This window comes from Hydra vulgaris, chromosome 12 (genome assembly GCF_038396675.1).
Source record: "Hydra vulgaris chromosome 12, alternate assembly HydraT2T_AEP".
Taxonomy (NCBI): Eukaryota; Metazoa; Cnidaria; class Hydrozoa; order Anthoathecata; family Hydridae; genus Hydra; species Hydra vulgaris.
Genome location: NC_088931.1, coordinates 9,696,985 through 9,718,471, shown reverse-complemented (window position 1 = coordinate 9,718,471; position 21,487 = coordinate 9,696,985). Strand labels below are relative to the sequence as shown.

The 21,487-nt window shown below is 26.8% G+C and overlaps 1 protein-coding gene across 1 annotated transcript in view; it reads right to left on the bottom strand.

Moving 5' to 3' along the window:
- LOC101240168 (uncharacterized) overlaps positions 1 to 9,116 on the bottom strand; it is a 72,272-nt gene extending 63,156 nt beyond the window's left edge. The window contains exon 1 of the mRNA XM_065811599.1: positions 8,842 to 9,116. Within this exon, the coding sequence (XP_065667671.1) occupies positions 8,842 to 8,887 (46 nt within the window). The 5' untranslated portion in view covers positions 8,888 to 9,116. The remainder of the gene's footprint in view (positions 1 to 8,841) is intronic.
- Between the last annotated feature and the right edge of the window lie 12,371 nt (positions 9,117 to 21,487).

Sequence of the window (21,487 nt, the reverse complement as noted above, 5' to 3'; positions counted from 1 at the left end):
ATTACAGCCACCTATTAAATTAGGCTGCAACTATGATCAATCAATAGTTACTAGACTATAATTTAAAAACAATAAATAATATTCATCATTTTAGATAGTGGCATGCAAAAAAAAAACTCTTATTAGATTAATTAATATTGTTTCCATTTTTTTGATTTTAAATTAAAACCTTTTCCTTAGGAAATTTTTCGTAGAATGTTTTATGGTTTTTATGTCGGTAAAAAATTTGGAAATATTCATCTTAATAAAATAAGTTTTTAATCGAAAAGTAGTTAAGTACTAATAGTTTTTTAAGATTTTGGCTTTAAGTATTAGGGTGGAATGCAAGAAGCGGACTTGAGTCAAGTTCGACTTAAACTTTACATTGTAACCAATAGCGGCAGAGTATTTTTTGAGGGGAAAACCCATACTCTGCCGCTATTGGTTACAATGTAAAGTTCAGGTCGAGCTTGACTCAAGTTCGCTTCTTGCATTCCGCCCTTAGTTTCATGCAAACTAGTTTATTTTTAAAAAAACGTGTTTTTAATATTTGGAATCCTTTTAAAAAGAAGATGTTTTTGCAAAGAGGAACATATGCGATTGAACCAATTCCGCCTGCGATAGTACGGCTTTGTTCCCGCCTCTTACAAACATGTATGGGAGTAGTGATTGTCTTAAATTGGAAATACGCCGAAACTGAAATAGATCGAGTTTTCGGGTATACTAGTTCAATACCAAAACCGAAACCAACATTTCAGTAAACAGTTTTTTTTTAATATATATATAGATCTTTATATAAATTCAATGGTCTAAAAATTTAGAAATTACAGAATTTTTACATACATACATACATACATACATATATACATACATACATACATACATACATACATATATACATACATACATACATACATACATACATACATACATACATACATACATACATACATACATACATACATACATACATACATACATACATACATACATACATACATACATACATACATACATACATACATACATACATACATACATACATACATACATACATACATACATACATACATACATACATACATACATATATACATACTAGTGTACAAGTTATGCTTCCTATCTTTTATAAGACGCAATGTTCGTTGGGTAAAACTACTTTTGTAAGTCGTATTTGCAGTGGCTATCTTGAACACAAAGTTGATATTTTATCCTGTTGTTATTTTGGATTTATTTTTTGTCTTGGTGTTTAGATGATGATTTGGGTTTCGTAAAATTTGTTTTAGGATTTTTATACGCATATTGTCAATGTACTGTGTTTTCAATGTTATATTTTGTTCTGGAAATTTCTGAACTAACGTCTATAAATTTTAGCGTTCTTAGATGTATTTTATGTATTTGTGATACTGAGATATTTAGCTAAGGAGATTTTGGGCTTGATGCGTTGCAATTGTTGGTTGGTGTTTATTTCTATATTTAAATCCAATCCTAGGAATTTATATGATGTTAAATATTCAAGAGATTTGGAGTTGATGGAAACAATTGGTGGTTGGTGTGTGTCAAGTTTGTTACTAGGTATGCTAATTTTGCATTTTGTTATGTTTAATAATATTTTGTATTTGATGCACCAGTTATTAACTTTATCGTAAATTTCCTGTGATAAGGTTAAGTGGGATAGGTTTCCAATAATGTACACAAGGATGTCATCAGCAAATTTGTATAGTTCAGTATTGCAGTCAAATTAATTGTTTATATCAAGTATGAAGAGTATAAAGAAAACGGGTCCGAGTGCACTGCCTTGGATGACTCCGGCTTTCACAGGTTTTTTTTTTTTTTTTTTTTTTTTTGCCGTTAAATAATACATACAGTTTCGAAGCACATAAATAAAAATAAATATTGGCAGGGCAAGAAGAAGACTAATTTAGCCTTATCACCGAGCCCTATTCTCACGTATTTACAAAAACCGTAATATTTAAATATCTATAGTTAACAAACTATTTATAAAAAAAAAAAAAAAATAAAAGTAAAAAAGTAAAATAGATAACAATTCCTTATCATTTAAAGAAAAACTTTAAGAATAAAACTTTAAGGAAAGAGTAAGATCATTTTTTCAGAATAAGAAAAAATAAATAAGATATTATCATTTATTTAAAAATTAAAAATTTAAAGTAAGATTTAAAAATAAAAAGTAAATAAATTAATATACACCATAGAAATAACAAAAATAAATTAGTCAACTTCATAGAAATAACGTAAATAAATTAGCAAACGTCATAGAGGTAATACCATAATTAAGATAATAAAAAAAAAATGTTGATACACTCAGTGACATAATTTTGTATTAATTATTTTATGTATTTGAGTTTTAATTAAAAAAAACATATAAAATCGGATATATTAAAATCCATAAGTAAGAATGCTTGTTTTGATTCATTTTTAAACTGCTCTATACTAGTTTTATGTGTATTTACAATTTTGGGAAACATTTTCCACAAGTAGGGTCCACGATAAAGAACTGAATATGAAGTTAGTTTTGAATTATATTTTGGGACAACAAAGTTGTTACTTGAAAATTTTGTTGGATATTTATGAACTATTTTGTCAAAATAGGATTGAAATATTTTAGGAGACAATCCTAAATTTGTTTTATACATGAACATTAAAACTTGGTGTAAGTTGATTTTATATATATTTAATGCTCCAAGTATACGCAGAAGAGGCTCACAAGGTAGTGTTCTATTAGGTTGCCATTCTGTTGCTATCTCGTTAGTAACTTGCTGATATCTTGTCTGTAGCAACAATACAATCGAGAAAAGAAGTCATTTAGGGAGGTATATTGATAATTTGGTTTTGTTCCAATCAGGTGCTGGTTCCACCAGGTGCTGGTTTTGTTAGTAAGGCCACTATAGAATTGTTTTTTGCGGTACCATATTTTTGAGTTTTATAATTTTGCATGCTTTTTTCAATTTCTTAAGATCGCTACTGTGGTACTATTTTTGTTGGATTTGGATCAGTTTCTTAATGTCAGCTGTCATCCATGGTTTATCATTGACAATTTTTTTGTTTTTAATGGTTGGTGATAATTTTCTATCTGAATAATGTGTTGGTTGAATAAGTCAAATGTTGATAGAATAAGTCAAATGCTATCTGTCCATTGTCTTGGGAAAAGTTTAATAAATGATTTGGGATAATTTGTTTCCAATTAATTTGTCTCACAGTTTCTGCAGTGCCTGCAATGTTACCTGATCTGTTTACCGAAACTTCGGCTAAACAAAATTAATCTCAGTAAAAAATGTAAAATTTCAGTAGAAAATGTAAAAATCTAAATATGCAATTTTAACTTTGTTGTTTATTTAGCTTTGTTTGTTTTTTTACATTTGTTGTTTATTTTTTTGGCGACTTCTTTCTGTCTAATGTCATAATAATAAACTAATAGTCATAAAAATAATAAGAAAAAAAATTACTCGTAAAAGTCTATACAAACAACTCAAAGTATATATCCACAAAACATAATCCTTTTTCACTATTTATATTTACTATTTAAACCAAACTTGTTTTCTTTCGAACACGTTATCGGAGCAAGATTCAAAGTACTATTGGCACTGTAATGGTTTAATTATTTGCAGTTTTGTAATGGTTGTAACTAACGGTTTGATTATTTGCGGTTTTAATAGTTTTAAGAAGCAGACTAATGCTCTATATTTACAAACTAAGAAGTTTAGTAATTGAAAAACGATGGGACTAAAATTTCATTAAGAAACGGCAAAGTATTTTGTGAAAATGGTCAAAGTTATCGGGTTTTTTTTCAACCGAACTTGTAAAAGGTACCGAAACCGAAATTTCGGTATCGGTTCAAAATTTAATTTCGGCCGAAACCGATACCGAAACAGAATTTTGATCGATCACTACATGAGATAATTCTTATGTTTTAACTAATAGTTCAAGGACTGATTTAAAATTTTTAGTTTCCGAGACGGTAGCTTTAAAAAGTTTTAATTAACTTTCATTTTAGTTTTTAATTTTTACATTAGTAGAGCGGGACTAGTTGAGCATACGATTAAGTTTTGCAATTAAAGTCAAAAACTACGCGTCACGTGACAAAATATCTAATGGATGAGCGTTAGAGAATTAGAATGTTAACACAATGCGCAACAAAAGATTGCTGAAAAGCAATAAGGTGCACGGGAACTTTTTAATTTTGGACCAAAAAAGTAAATTTTTTTTTCTATTTTTCTCTCGGATGCTTATTAATTTTTTTACCTATCATCACTTAAGTGTTGATATTTAACCAACTTATCGGACTTTCGAATAAAATCGGCGGTTTTTTCTTAAGTCTTACTGTTCACTTTAAAACCTTACTTACATGTCACCTTGTCTAGAAGGGGTAAGTTGAGCAGCTTTGAAAAAAGTAATTAACACTAAACTATCGTACACAAAAAAACAACTTTGATAAAAAATAATTTAACAATATGTTGATAATATATATTTTTAAAATTAATAGTTTTTAAATCAGGCTTCAAAGTTTAAGATAATTGTATAAAATAATATTTTAATATTTTACTTACGTCATTAAAGTGTATAAAATAAAAAGTTTATAAATTATACACACGCTTACTGTAAGTGAAAGTTTTACTGATGATTCACCCAAGTTTCGTACCATGCATATTTATTTATTTGTTGAAAGCTCAACTTACCTCACTCTAAGCTCCTGCGGGGGTAAGTTGAGCAGCTCCGCAAACTTTAGGCAATACGTTTTTAAAAAAATCAAAAACTATACCTTTTTAAACAAATTTTTAGCAGGTTAAATTACCTTTTAAATATTGAAAAGACTTGTAAATCCAACGCAAACTTTAAATAGGGTAGAGTCCAAAATTTTATATTTTTTGGTTAACCAGTTAATCTTAACTTTCTAAAGACTTGGGTAATTAGGAAATATTTAAAAAGTATTTCAAAAAACACTGTTCATGAGATCTGTTACATTTAGTAAAAATTGCCCCGCTCTACCCTATCGTAACTACTAGCCCATAATATTTTACGCTAGAATTCATTATCTGTAAAATAATTAACGTAAACTTAAAAAGGTTAATCGATTTAATTCGATTTACTATACTATTTTTATGTTTATATTATTTTTTTATATTTATCATTTTTATTTTATATTTTTTATATTTATGTTATTTTATATTTATATTATATATGTATTATTTATGATAAAATAATTAACTTAAACTTAAAAAGGTTAATCGTTTAAATTCGATTTATCTCGTTTAAAAAAGTGTTGATTAATCTTGTTGAAAGTTTTAATAGGGGAGAGTCCAAAATTCTATACTTTTTAGTAAACCAGTTAATTTTAATTTTCTTAAGACTCGGGTAATTCAGATATGTCTAAAAAATATTAAAAAATAAATAGAAAAGAAAAGAACGCGATTATGCTTGATCCCCTAGACTTCGTTAGAAAGGTCATTAAACAGTTCGTTTAAATGAAAAGCAATTACATGAAAATTTTGCTCAGTTGAATAGAGCGGGGTATATTAGCATATAAACAACAAAGCAATATCTAGTCGTTACTCAGGTCGTCTATCCTCATCTCAGGTCATATTATCATACACGCTTGTTATACTCCACTCATCAGGGCCGGAGACACAATTTTCAAAGTTGGAGGAGAAAGGGCACAATTATCATATTCTAAAAAACGGTCCTCTATATTTTAAAATTTCCATATAAATAAAAGGTCCTCTAGAAAAAAAGTGCAGGAGGGGGGAGGTACGAGGTTCTGGACCTCCCAGCGTTGTTGACCTTGTTTATTTAATATAAATTTTAAGACAAAAGTTTGTTTTGTTGTCATTTTTAATATTTGTATTTTAATATTATTGGCTAATAATATTGGCTAACCGTCATTGTTCTACATTTTAAAATTACATTTTTAAATTTCCGTCAACGTATTTCTTTTTAATTACAGTCTGGATATTGTTTTTTTTTTTGTTTGTTTACAAAACAAAAGGTTGCGAGTCCCAAAGAATTTGAATGCGGTTAAACTTTCATCTTTTATTTTTATAATTCTAGGTTTATAACGATCACCGTTCTAAATTGATAAACTTGTTTTGAAAATCTAAATCATTCTAAATCGATTTCCTTTGATGTATCCTTGTGAATAAAATCTTTTATAAAACAATAAATATATAAGGAAAACGACAATAGTTTTTTGTTTGATTTTTGAAGATTGTAATAAAATTTATTAGTTTAAGTTCTGTTTTTAAACATTATAATTGATCCGGAACTAGAAATATTTAATTTCTGAGAATTATATTTACATCTTTTTGTATATTTTGATATTTTATTGACACTAAATCTTGAAATATTTTTGATAAATATATCCTTATTATTGCAGGGTGGGAAGCAAAAAAGTCAATAATAATCAGAATACCATTTGAAAAATTTTGATTGTTTGCAAGCTTAATTTTTTGACATCTTTATTTGATGTTTTTTTTTCTTTATTCATATTCTTTATTTGAAAATATGCGGTTCTTTCAACATTGAAAGCATTATTAAATATCAAAGTTTAAAGTTGTATACATTTTACACTTTTAAATTAAAACTTTTGAAAATATTTAAAAAATTAAATGCTTAAATTAACTTTTAAAATTCGTTTAAATTTTTTTTACTTTTTTTACTTTTCTTTTGCATATAAATTTTTCAACAAGTTTTATTAAATATTTTATTAAATGAAATGTCTATAGTTTAGTTCAATCTCAAGTTAAGCACTCAATGTTTTGCTTGGAGTACCCTAACTCTTAAAAATAAAATAAACATCAGAAAAAGAAAAAGAAAAAAAAAAAGAAAAGAAAAGAAAGCGAACTTGCTTGATCCCCTAGACTTAGTTAGAAAGGTCATTAAACAGTTCGTTTAAATGAAAATCAATCCCATGAGTATTTTGCTCAGTTGAATAGAGCGGGGCATATTGGAACAATGGGGCATAAAGGGACAGTTATATTTGAAGCTAAATGTTTCAGCCGAATTTTTTTTTCAATGTTTTTTTTTAATGAAACGTTTTAAATTATTAGGTTCGATTATTGTAATAATAAATAGTTTTAGAAGTACCAAAATGCTTTAAAAGTTCCAAATGACATCAGAAAGTTCGCGAAAATAAAATATTTGCATTTTTTTGTTCGATACAACAAAAAAAGATCTTGAATCTTGAACTATTGCTAATTCGCTTTTTTTAAAAAAAGTTTAGATTATTTCAGACATTATTTGTTATTTTGTTTAAGATTCTGGTTTTAAAAAATATTTGGTATTGAGCCTTTTATATCGTAATTAATTCTTATAAATAAACTTTTTTTTTTTAAAAAAGACTAAAAATTGTTAACATAATTGTCTATATTACTACCATTATACAATGTTTTCTACAATGTAATAATTTTTCTTTTAATCTAAAATAATATTTTCCTTATTTATAAAAGCGGTATTAGTAATAAATTCGATGAGACTTTTAATTTAGTATCTTAACTTCAATTATAAACAATGTTTAATGTAAATAGGTAGGAAGAAGTTATGAAAAATCACCAATCGTCCAAAATGGGATAAAAACTCTATAAAAAATACAATTTTAGCTGCGATTATTTATTTGTTTTGTCCTTTGAAATAAGCTTTACAATGTTTTAAAACATAGCAATATAAGTTTTTGAAAAATTCTAACTGGAGCTGGCAGAAGACATGGTCTTATCATCCAGCCCCGTTGTTACTAATTTAGATATAATCATGTATATAATACAGATAAATAAACTTTTTTTTATTTTTTATTACTTAGTATTAGAAAAAGATCTAAATCTTTACACCACCATATTGTCAATAATCTACACCATCATATTGTCAATAATCTTTACCACCATATTGTCAATAATCTAGTTGAACAAGATTTAAAAAATAGCTCACCACATTTTTGTAATGAGATTGGTTTTTCAAACAATTTTTGTCAATAGAAACTGAAAAAGATTTTTTATCTTACATCAAGTCAATGAAGTATTTAGAACAGTTGCTTAAGTTTATTTGTTTCAGAGCATCTTATAATAAAACGCAAATAATTTCTTTATTTAGTTTCTTTTTTTTTTTTTTTTTTTTTTTGTTGTGAATGGGTGTAAGAACATGATTCCTATGTGTCCCTATGTGCCACGTTTTACCCTAAATGTAAAAATACTTGAAAAATTACAGAAGTAATTTATCAAGTAACTTATAAGTAAATATCTCTTTATTTTATTTCCATTATAGTTTACTTGATTTATTTAAATTTACTTTTAAATAAATGAAAGTCATTAACTATAAATCCTTAACTTGTATAGTGAACAATGATTAAAAGTTGTGTTAGTTATTGAATGCTATATAAGTAAGAATAAGTTTTATTTCCAACTACAGGAGTTTTATCATTTATTATTATTATAATTATTAAATACCAATTTACGGAGTATTTGGTAGTAATAATTTGTAATTCTAATTTATAACTTGGTAAATATGTTGTTTTAAAATTAAAGATTATTTTATTGGTTATTGCAAATTGTATCAATAACTGCTCTATTATAAATGTATTATTGTTATTTTATGCTTTTTTATTATTTATTATATTATTTTTTTATTATGTGTTAATTTAAATTTAAATTTATGTGTTAATTGACATGTATCTATACCCATTAAAGCATAAATTTATTTATGTATTAATTATTTTTAGACATTTATTGTTTGTAAATAAATCTTAATATCGCAAGACTATCACTATTTAATAGTTTACTTAAAACACGAGTATTACAAAATACACAAATATACTACAGTTTTGCAGTTTGCAATTATAAAAATACAAAAAAAAAACCGTACCTTGCGTGACGATGAAGACGCAAAGCAACGATTGTATTAGTAGCATTTTTACAGATTAATACAGAGTTTAATCTGACAAAATATATATATGAAAAACTATTAACTATAAAAACTTCAGTAGAAAAGTTTACAAATTTAAAGAAATTTCAAATAGACAAAAATCTTTGGACATTTTTGCCAACACGTTCAACACAATTAAATAAGACTAAGTACTAATGTTAAATGTTGTCTTATCGCACAGCGTGTGCTCTTTTGTTCAGGAAAACCAAATCGTAGTAATTTGACACTAAGTATATACTCAGTGTCAAATTACTATGATTTGGTTTTCCATATATATATATATATGCGATATATATATGCGATATATATATATTCCATATATATATATGCGAAGGTATATGTTTATCTAATAAACTTTCGTCTTTTACACTTTTTTGATTAATGTTCTATTTATTGATGACACTATATATATATATATATATATATATATATATATATATATATATATATATATATATATATATATATATATATATATATATATATATATATATATATATATATATATATATATATATATATATATATATATATATAGTAATAGAACATTAATCAAAAAAGTGTAAAAGACAAAAGTTTATTAGATAAACATATACCTTCGCAACCTTTTTTCTTTTACACTTTTTTGATTAATGTTCTATTTATTGATGACACTATATATATATACAAAAGGAAGATTTGCGTAAAATTTGCGCAAAATGCAACGCAAATCTAGTTTAAAATTAACACCATAGATTTTTTTAAGAAATAAAACCTCATTTTAAAGTTCTTGTGAGATTTCTTTGTCATATTTGTGCTGAAAATGTCGACCAGCCAATACAATATCTTCGTCATTTAAATTTTTAAACTGCCATAGAAATCCAAAAAGTTTACAAATTTCTTGTAACGACTGAAAACGTCGCGCGAGGTCAGAATGAATCGAGTCAATGATGACAAAATATATATTGATTTTAAAATACAGCTCGGCATCATCTTGACTTGGCAAATGACGATTAGCTAAAAACTCACATGAGACACCAATATTTCTTGCAACAAATTTTGACTCGGTTAAAATCTTATCAAATTACAGAGATTTTCAATGTCATCTTTTTCAACATCAGAAGTAGGGTGCCGCGCTTCGATGATTAAATTTGTCTGATGAATAATTGTGAGTAACCGCTTGCACACCGTTATACTTTCCAGCTATATTAGCACCGTTGTCGTAAGCTTGACTTATGCAGGCTTTGAAATACAGCTTCAAAGTTTTCAATATTTCTAGTGTTCGAGCAGCAAATTCTTTTCAAATTTTTTTTTAAATATTTTCAAATAATATAAACCTTTCTTCATCTGAAAAGTTTGAACTGTCTAAAATTTTAACATAACGAATAACAAGAGTAGTTTGCTCCTAGTACGAGCAATCTGCAGTAGCATCAACTATTATTGAAAAATATTTTGCTTTCACAATTTTATGGAGGATTGCTTTTTGAACGTGTGAACCACAATATCAATAAATTCTTTCTGAATTCGTGTTGAAAGATAATTAGCTTGAATTCGCTGCTTACACTGTTGAGATTTTCGATCACTTTTAACATGCTCAGATAAAAGTGGATCATATTTGCTAAGAAGTTCGATAAAACCTAAAAAGTTCCCATTCGCTCGATCACCTATTTGTTGATTTGAACCAAAAAGTGTTAATTCATGTTCAGACAGAAAAAGGATAACATCTAGAATACGTTGGAATAATTTTTTCCAATTTTCAGTTTCAGTTTTGAGTTCAGACAAAAGTAAATTATCAACTAAAGTTTCACATAATGCTGCTCTACTAACAGATTTCCTACAACATAGTTTTTTTTATTGTAAATAAAATTTTCGTGCGACGGTATACGATCTTTCAATCTTCTCTAACCTCTACTAATGCCCCATCCGGCAGAACCTGAAAAAATGACATATTTGCAGCATTTTTGTTCAAAAGAAAACAAGGTACACAATACAAAGATTGTTTTTCAATACTCCAGGACAACCAGTCTTTTTTGCATGATTCTCCATTTGCAAGAGTTTTGTTTAACAAACGATAGGGAAACGCATGATGATTAGAGTCTTGAACAATATTATTTGGAATTTCAAAGCAAGTAATCTTAAGAAAAGGCTTCACTTGACTAGAATTGTTCTTGTTGATAATCCCAATGTCAATAAAATTGACCGGATTATCTTGATGAGTCTGATCTGTTGTCTCTGGTTCCATATCTCGAATTTTATTTCCACTTTCATCTTCCTGTAATGAAATATCAAGCTCAACCTGTTCCTGGTTTACTGTATTTAAATTTCTGCTGGTTATTGTTCCAAATTTGAGTCTTCTGCAATTGGTACAACTTCATTTTCAATATTACTACTGTCACTCACACTTTGAGATTAGGTTTGCTAGTTTGATATGAACTGTATTTTGTATTTTTTTTTTAAAACAAATATATTTTCTTCGAGTTGGTTCTTTTGAGCATGCTTCTTCGGCCAACTCTTTTCTCCGCCGCCTTTTAACTTGCACCACTATCAAATTTTCTCTTCATTTTAATGTTACCTGAAAATATTAAAATTTGCAAACATAATAAATTTATACACCTACGAAACTTATACAAATTTATATATTGAATTATGTTTAAAAAATCAAAAAACTATTTGCCAGAACAAAAAAATATTACTTGTCTCAAAGTTACAAAATGTAACGGTTAACACTGAACGTTTTAGTTAAAAAAAGCTCATTTTAAACCTAAATTTACTTATTATTATTAAATATTTATGATTTGATGTCAGTAGACCACTCAAAAAATTAAAGTTTGAGTAATTAAAATTAACTTTTAAAGATTTGGCTTGGAAACGTTTAAAAATAGGCTGATCTTGACTCTTGCTATCTCCTAGTAATGCGGTAAATGCACATTTAAAGTGTAGCTTGCTATGACCATGGTAACATGGTACCATGGACCATGGTACCAAAGGAGTGGTTTCTTTAACTCAATTTCAATTAAATTTGATGCTCCTTTTTTATAACCTGTGCTGAACAAAACTTTCCAATCGTGCGCGAGTTTCACGGTCGCATCGCATTAAATTTAACTTGCTAAATCTTTAATTAAAGATTCACCAATAAGTTTCAGTTTGCAAAAAGTTCATGTATTTGAAAATAACAAATACACATAGTATATAAATAAATAAGTACCTGTCATGAGATCTGTCTTTAAGAACTGCACGTTTTACATTTTTTTTAAGATATGGCTTTAAAATACGTCTCTAGTAAACGTGCATTCGCTCATATAGAAAAAAATGAAATCTTCTGCTGTGGCAATCCATTTGCAGTGGCAAACAATCTGCTATGGTAAATACTTTTACATTTTGCATTAGAAAGATTTATGTCAATTTAGTTTGTAGATAAACGTTATATCAAACTTACAACGATTGAATTGCATCTGTTAGCATTGTTAACAAAAGAATTGCATCTGTTAACATTGTTTTGGGAATTGTTTCAGGATATTTAATAAAAGGTTCCAGCTGTTATATAGGTTCAAATGTTTCAATACTTTTTATGCCATTAAATTTAGATAGAGCCTTTGCAATAGGGCCGGTATACAATCCTTTGAATTAGTTGGAGCATGTAGTTTAACAGTTATATGCCTCAATGATAGTTTATTACAATGCAGCATACAAATAGACCAGAATAATTGTCTTCTGGTTAATTATTCCAGATTTGATTGAAACCTTCCATCTTTTCCTGAACCTGTTATGGTGTTTGTACAATTCCCCTCCAATTTGTAAGGACTCATTGGTTGCCCCTAAAACCCTTTAATTAAAAATAACCAATGACGTCATTTAAACAATAAAAGTCTGATTGTTTTAAATTTGTTTGTCTTATTATACTTTAACACTTTTATTATAATTTTTTAGCGCACTTTACTGGAATTTTGCGTTTTCGGAAGGGCGAAAACATTTATGCATAATGCAAGGGTATTTATGCATAATGCAAGGGTAGTTAAAATTTTTAAATAATTGAAATCTGAAACTTTAAAAAAAAATTTTTTTATATTACCATATGCTATAAAACAAGAATAATTTAAAAAATATATATATAAATATATTAGTGGGGTAAAGTACGTTAAAAAATTATAATAAAAGTGATATAAAAATTCATATATAATGGCACCATAAAAATTATCCGCCAAATTAAAAATCAAAAATTATGATGTACCTTTAAAAGTATGATGTAATTTAATTTCGCAGTTGATACTAAAATGTACATATTATTAAGTTAGCCTCTACATAGGCAGGTGATTGTGGATTGAAATAGACGCTGTTGGCAAAGCTCAGTCTAGCTTCTTAACGTTCTGAAACTTTTGATGCACTAAGATCGATGTTATCTGTCATATGATATTTTCTGCTACTCTTTTGATCTTCGTAAAATGCCTAATCTTCTTTCCATTTTGATCTTCGTGATATTAACAGCTTTTCATATGCATTTACTACTGAAATGTTACAAAGTTGTTCAAGTTCATTACAAAATCTGATCTTTTTTTATTTTTCCAGCTATAACATTTCAACTTGGGTGCTCAATTTTCTTTACTTTCACCTTTTTCCCCAACAATTTTATAAGCAATTAAAGGCAAGAGTTATTTGATCATATTGGTATTCCAGCTTTTTCCCAAACTTCCTTTCAGCTCATCAAGAACAAGTTTAAAAACATATCTCGCAGAATAAAAACGTAAATGAGATTGATTGAAGCTTGACAAGGTATCGGTTTCAGAGTGACAAATTAACCGACCTTGGTTATTTTTTCAGAGATTTGTCATTATAATAAAATATTCTCTTATCAAATATACTAGTTTTAAGACTATTTTTAAAATTCACTAATTGATATCACATCTAACGATTCTTTATATGAGTTTTTAAAATTTAATATACTATATGATATATATATATATATATGAGTTTTTAAAATTTAATATAATATATGATATATATATATATATATATGAGTTTTTAAAATTTAATATAATATATGATATATATATATATATATATATATATATATGAGTTTTTAAAATTTAATATAATATATGATATATATATATATATATATGAGTTTTTAAAATTTAATATAATATATGATATATATATATATATATATATATATATATATATATATGAGTTTTTAAAATTTAATATAATATATGATATATATATATATATATATATATATATATATATATATATATATATATATATATATATATATATATATATATATATATATATATATATATATATATATCATATATAATATCGTCACACTAAAAAGTGAAAATGACAAAAAATACAACATTAAAAACCAGCTTTATTTTACATTTTTGTAATGACTACAAGAATTATTTCTTTTCTTTGCTTTTAAACCAGTCATATTTTTCACTAGAGTGTACTTTTTTCAGGAACAACTGGTCATTTTTTATCTTTTCATAGAACTGTGAGCAATTGAGATCAATATTTAACTTACAAAAAAGCAAACTTTTCACAGTAGAAACTAGCAAAGAACCTCTTTCAGAAGACCAAATATTGTTCATCATTGAAAACACCCTTTCCACAGCAGCTGAAGTTCCAGGAAGACTGAAAATGTATTCCAACACCAGTGAAAAATTTGCTACTGAAATGCTCTTTTCTCCAAAACGTTTTATCATTAGGACCCATTTTTCTTCACAACTCATATCATCAGATTTCCAAGTTTCAGAATTAGTTGACAAGTATGCCTTGACCAAAACAACTTCATCAAATAGTTCATCAGTATTTATTGCTGTACGTCCAATTTTTCGGTTAATTCTTTCTGCAGCTTCTTCCAACTCTGGAAATGTTATTGCACTGTTTTGAATCCAAATGAACTTTTCAGCATCAGCAAAGCTATCTTTCCAAAGGTCAATATAAGAAAGCCATCTCTCGTAAAAACCAGTAAATTCTTTTTTGACAGCAATTTCGTCAATAATTCCGTCTTCAAATAGTTTTGCAAGTATCTTTTTAGCTTCCAGTGGAATAAACTTATTCTCAAATCTCTCCTTCAGATTATTCTGCAATACTTTTATCTCATTAACAATATCACATGCACTTGTTTTTTTAATTCTCAGAATTGTTTTGTTGAATGTCTAAAGCTGACCATGCCTTATCAAGTCTGCTACGTAAGTCTGGTAAATTTGCAAGAAAATAGTAAAAATTGAATGGAGAAGTTGGAGTTGCCAAGTCAACATTTTTCTCTTTGCTTTATTTTTAGTTTTGGTCAAAATGATATTTTTTTCTTTTTTGTTATGGTTTTTTAAAATCAGGACATTTTGACACCTGATCAGGACAGTCAGGACAGACCCTTCAAATCAGGACTATGGTAGCCCTATATATATATATATATATATATATATATATATATATATATATATATATATATATATATATATATATATATATATATATATATATATATATATCCCACTTCTTTTATATGAAACATTGATTCTCAGATTTTTGTTGATTCTTAGATTTTTATTAGGAAAAAGGTATCAACTAATCAGAAAGCAAGAAAATAAAAAAAACCAATCAGAATTAATCGCGTTGATCGTGTCGAGAATTCTGATTAGTGTTGAGATTCGTCGAGCCGGATCGAGATTTATCGAGCCAAATCGAGAGGATCGAGATTCATTGAGAAAGATTAAAAATATTAATTTTGTAATTTGTTTTTATATTTTTTTATATAAACTTTTTTTATTTTCTTTATTCAATACATATTGAGAATTCTCTTCAAAATTTTTTTTATCTAATGTAAGAGAGTTCATTTTTGTTTGTAAGCTTTTTTCTTGCCATTGTGAAAAGTCTTCTCGATTTTTGTTTAGTATTGTTTTTATTAATTCTTCAGTACTACTGTTTGAAGAGTCTTCTCTATAGTTGCTCATTATTGTTTTCAATAAATCTTCAGTACTTTTGTTTAGTTTTATATTATTCATTATTTGAACTAAAGATAAAAATGAAAAATAATAAAAAATATTACAAAAAACATACTAATTTAAATTTAATTGCTTTAAATATTCTTTAGCTTTCATTTCGTATACTTTGTTTTTATTTTTGTACCGTAAAATGAGGTGACTTTGACTAAATTTAAAATCATTTTTCTTTTGAAATTTAATTATTAATAATTAATATGTTGATATATATTGTACTATATGTGCATGATGCCAAAGAAATAAATAATAATAATAAAAATAAAAGAATTATATCCCTGACCCTTTTGTTTTAATTTTAATGGTCAAAGCTACTCTTATAGTGGTGGTGGCTTTGGCCACCTAAAAGCAAATTATAATTATTGATTAATCATTTCATATTTTACATATTCAGATACATGGATATTAAGTGATATGTTTTTAAGCCAAAAAAATATTAAAAACGACAGCTTAAAACTAAATTACAGATTTATTTAAGACATAAATCACAAAGAAACCTTATTAACATCTAAAAAACCTATGCATCAATCTTCAAACTATCAGAGCTAGAGTTATTCAATAGATTATCTATAATTATTTGCTGTTCAAGAGTGGGGTTTTTTTTACAACAGCCATTTTTCCTTTTCTTATTTATATTTTTAGCTGCTTGCATATTAACTACATCAATTGATGATTTATATTTTTAGCTGCTTGCATATTAACTACATCAATTGAGGATACACTTTTTTTGTTAAGGGTATATGATCATCATCTCTAGTTTCAACTAAATGTTGTATGAAAGAATCACTGACAAGGGCACCTCTTTCAACAGTGACATCTTTATTTGTAAGTGTTTTTTAAGACAGTCTAGCTCCTGTTTTCAATCAAGTAGGTATAATCCAGTTTTTCTGAAGCCTGCCTTCATACTTTTCCTTCTAAGTTATTAATATTTTTATCCACTGAACTTTCATTACGTGAAAATATTCAACACACAATGGCTGCATTAAATGTGTGGATTTAGGAGGAAGTGCAATAAAATTGATATTGTTTTCTTCACACAAAGAGAGTACATATGTATTTATATGTGACAACAAATTGACTCAAATTAGAAAATGTTTTCCAAAAGTTTTTTTTAGTTCAGGCAACAATAAAGATTTAAGCCAATCTGTAAAACAGCTGGACTCAAACCATCTACTCTTTGAGCATTTATAACTTGCTCCTTTGGTCTATTTTCTGTCTAAGTTGTCTGCATCGAATCTGCTTCGAATATAATATATGGAGAAAGGATATGCCCTTCTGCATTATCACAATATATCAAAGATGTAGCAGACTTTGTTGAATTTACTATCCTCTCAAGATATTTTGATCTTCGCTTTGTTATTACTAGTTAATTACCAGGGTCATCAATTAAATTATTTTTATCGTAATTCCTAATGTTTGATGGAGGAACCTCACCAGTTTAGGAGCGATATTACCAAAAAACTTATCAATAATAACAGTACCTACTTCTGCCCTCTTTCTTTTAATGTTACTTACAAATCTAACACTTAATTGTTTATTTTTCTTTATAAATGATTTTACCCATTTAACACCAGGCATATTTCCTGCAAATTGCTGAATAAACATTCCTTTACGGTCTGCATAAGACTTCACAATACAGCGTAAATTATAACAGTCAACTAAGAATCCAAAAGAAGACATAGTTATAACATAGTTTGCAAAAATTTCTTCTTCAATTTCACTAAATATTGTGCAACCGCCTGGTTTTTTATCATATATACCTTCCGTTTATTCTTTGCTGTTGATAAAGGAATTTTAAAGGTTAAGCAAGCATCTGTTTGTGTTAAATTACCACTTCTTACTTTATGTAAACATTTGGTTAATGTAAATCCTGAGTGTATGGAGTAAAACAACGACTACCAGTAACATGTTTATATGTTTTTCTTTGGTATAAATATGATTTATATTAGTATTTTATCCTAAAAATAAAAATTGAAAATTAAATCAATAATATTATATCTATAGACAACATTTTCTGAAAAATAAGTTAAAAATATAAATTGAAAATCAAATAATTACATTTTTTCGCTTAGGTTAAACTAAATCAAGTTGTGGCCAAAGCCTACCCATAAACTTTACTTAAAGTTGTTTTTAATTACAATTGTTATAAATTTGGCAACTATTACACAATACTCATCCTATATAAATTTACTATTTGTTATAATATCAGAACCCACTTAAATATTAACAGCAATTTTAACCAACTAATAATTTTGTAGCATATAATTTATATGCTGCAAAATATAAATTATATGCTGCAAAATTGTGAGTTGGTTGATATTGCTGTTAATATTTGAGCGAGTTGTGATGTTATAATAAATAGCAAACATAACTATTTGTTATAACATCACAACCCACTCAAATATAACAGCAATTTCAACCAGCTCACAATTTTGCAGCATATAATTTATATTTTGCAGCATATAAATTATATGCTGCAAAATTGTAAATTGGTTGAAATTGCTGTTAATATTTGAATGGATTGTGATGTTATAACAAATAGTAAATAAAAACAGTTAAATTTATATTAAAAATTTAACAGTTTTTAGACTCTAATAAACAAACAAAAAATTATATCAGTAGTTCCGAAAACAACAATTAATTTAAGTAATAAATAAACAGAATAACTTTACTTTTATGATAAACTCAAGTTTGGAAGAAGTCGCAAAAGAACAAGGTAATTTTTAAAAGGTAAACCATTTTTAAGCAATTAGCCAAAGTCCTACAAGGCCAAAGTCACCTCATTTTACGGTACATATCGTTAAAATATTTATGTATTTCTTTAAAAGTTTCATTAAAATGTTTTTTAAAATAATTATTTTCAATCCATTTTTGGTAACGAATTTCTTCTTGTTTTTTTACTTTTTTTAAACATTCTTCGCAAGAGTTGTATGTTAAATCTGGAATTATTTATTTATTATCCATTACATTCCTTTTGTATATAAAAATCGTTTTCTTAAAGAGTTGCGTGTTTGTTTGTTTTTTGTTTACTTTCGCGTGATTTTGATTTTTTTACTCTTTCTATCCATACACGCCTTTTTTATAAATAAATCGTTTTCTTTGCGTGTCTTTTTTTTTTCTTTCGCGTGTTTTTGATTTGACATATAACCTTGTCTTATAACTTATTTCAAGTTTTTTTGTTGAGTTGTTTTATCATAGTCTAAAGAATATAACTATGGTCTGGAAGTCTATTGTTGTATGTTATTGTTCGCGCTTATTTGAGTCACGTGATCAAAGAGTTTGCAAAACTAAGTTCAAACAAACAAACAAAGTTCAAACAATCAACAAAGTTCAAACAAACCAAACAAACAAAGTTCACAGTTTTTTTCAAAGCTTCAAACAAGATATGCCTGGAAGGAATTGTGCTTTTCCAACTTGTACAGTTTCCTATACAAATAAGCACAGCTTTATGAGCAGCTTCCGAATTCCAACAAGAAAATGTGATTCTGACTGGAAAAATGATATTGTTAAAGTTTTAAATAAATATCGTAAAGTTGATAAGTCATTACAAGAGAGGATTGATGCAGGTCGTGTTTATATATGTGAACCTCATTTTGAACCTAAAGATTTTGAGTTGACAAGTAAGTTTATGTATATACATATATACATTCATATATGTGTATGTATGTATATAAATTAATTAAGTATGCACCTTTTGATTCTTAATTACCCTTTGCAAAATGCCTGAGGCTTGTAACATATTTCCAAGGTAAGCAGCAAAAATTTTCTAGTTACTGTATGAATCATTAGTTGGGCTATGTGAGAATAACACAACCCAAAGGTTCCTTAGGCAGTATATATATATATATATATATATATATATATATATATATATATATATATATATATATATATATATATATATATATATATATATATATATATATATTTATAACAACAATTATAAATGTATTCTATAAAATAGAGTGCTCGATGTTCTTAATAGAACAGAGCAATAAAAAATTATTATAAATCATTTATAATATATATATGTGTATATAATATATATACACTCATATATGTATATATATAAATATATACATATATGTGTGTATATATATATATGTGTGTGTGTGTGTATATATATATATATTTATATTTATAACAACAATTATAAATGTGTATATATATATATATATATATTTTTTTTATATTTATAACAACAATTATAAATGTATTCTATAAAATAGAGTGCTCAATATTCTTAATAGAACAGAGCAATAAAAAATTATTATAAATCACTTATCAATTTCAATTTTTTACACAATGTTTCTTCAATAAATTTCTGAATAGATTTCTGAAAAGTCTTTTCACAGCTGAGCGAAGAAAACTTGAAAAAGTTTGTATCAATAAACCAAAAACCCAAAAAGCTGTTTGTTACAAGCACTGGAAAGACTTTGTGTCTCGAACAACAAAATTAAAGAATGTATATAACTGCAGGTTACAATTAATGATAACAAGCAAATTGCTCAGTTTAAAAATTTTGAGACACCATTTTCTTTACCAAAGTGCGAAGTGATAGTAAATGATTCTTTGGAGTTTACATGTTTGGTGTTTGGTTGGAAACTTCCTGATGATCATATAATTTACAAAGATTTTAAAAGAAGTTTGACAAATGTATTCATACACAACTTACTGCAAAAAATATCACTGTTCAATGTTTGCAAAGGAATTGAACAAGAAATAATAAATTCCAGTGTATTAAATCATGTTATACCTTTTGATTACGACCTTGATACATTATCTCCCATGCAATATAAAGAGTTAAAACAACATAAAAATTGTAGGGTTTTACATGAAGAAAGTGAATGTGATGTTTGTAAAAATGTTGAAGTAGTATTGAAAAAACAATTTAAATCTAAAATAAAGATTAATAACACTGCAGCAAAGTTAAAAGCTCCTCTAACAAAAACATCAAAGAACAGAATTGTTCTTGCGTTACAACAAGAACAAGTTCAAACAAAAAAATTAAAAGAAAAAATTGATCGGATGAGAAGAAAAATCAATGCAAAGGGTGTGGAACTTAACAAAGATTTTATTAATGATATAAATCACACTATGGAATCCAACAACCAGATTATGACACCATTTATGAAATTATTTTGGGAAGAGCAAAAAAAAGCTTCTACTAATCAGAAGAGTTTAAAGTATCATCCTATGATTATTAGATTCTGCTTATCTCTTTCCATGAAATCAGCATCGGCATATGATGAACTTAGGAATTCCATGATACTCACTTTGCCAAGTCGCAGGACTCTTAGTGATTACAAAAATGCAATACACCCATCAGTGGGGTTTAATCCTAATGTAATTGAAGAACTAAAAATGATAACTAAAAACTTAAATGAGGTCCAAAGATTTATAGTACTCTCTTTTGATAAAATCAAAATTAGTGAAAATTTAGTGTACGACAAGCACTCAAATGAGCTTATCGGCTTTGTTGATCTTGGAGATCCACATCTAAATTATAGCACTTTCAAAGACATTGATGACCTTGCTTCCCATTGCTTAGTTTACTATGTTAGAGGTGTTGCTTCCGATTTAAAGTTTGCTTTGGCATATTT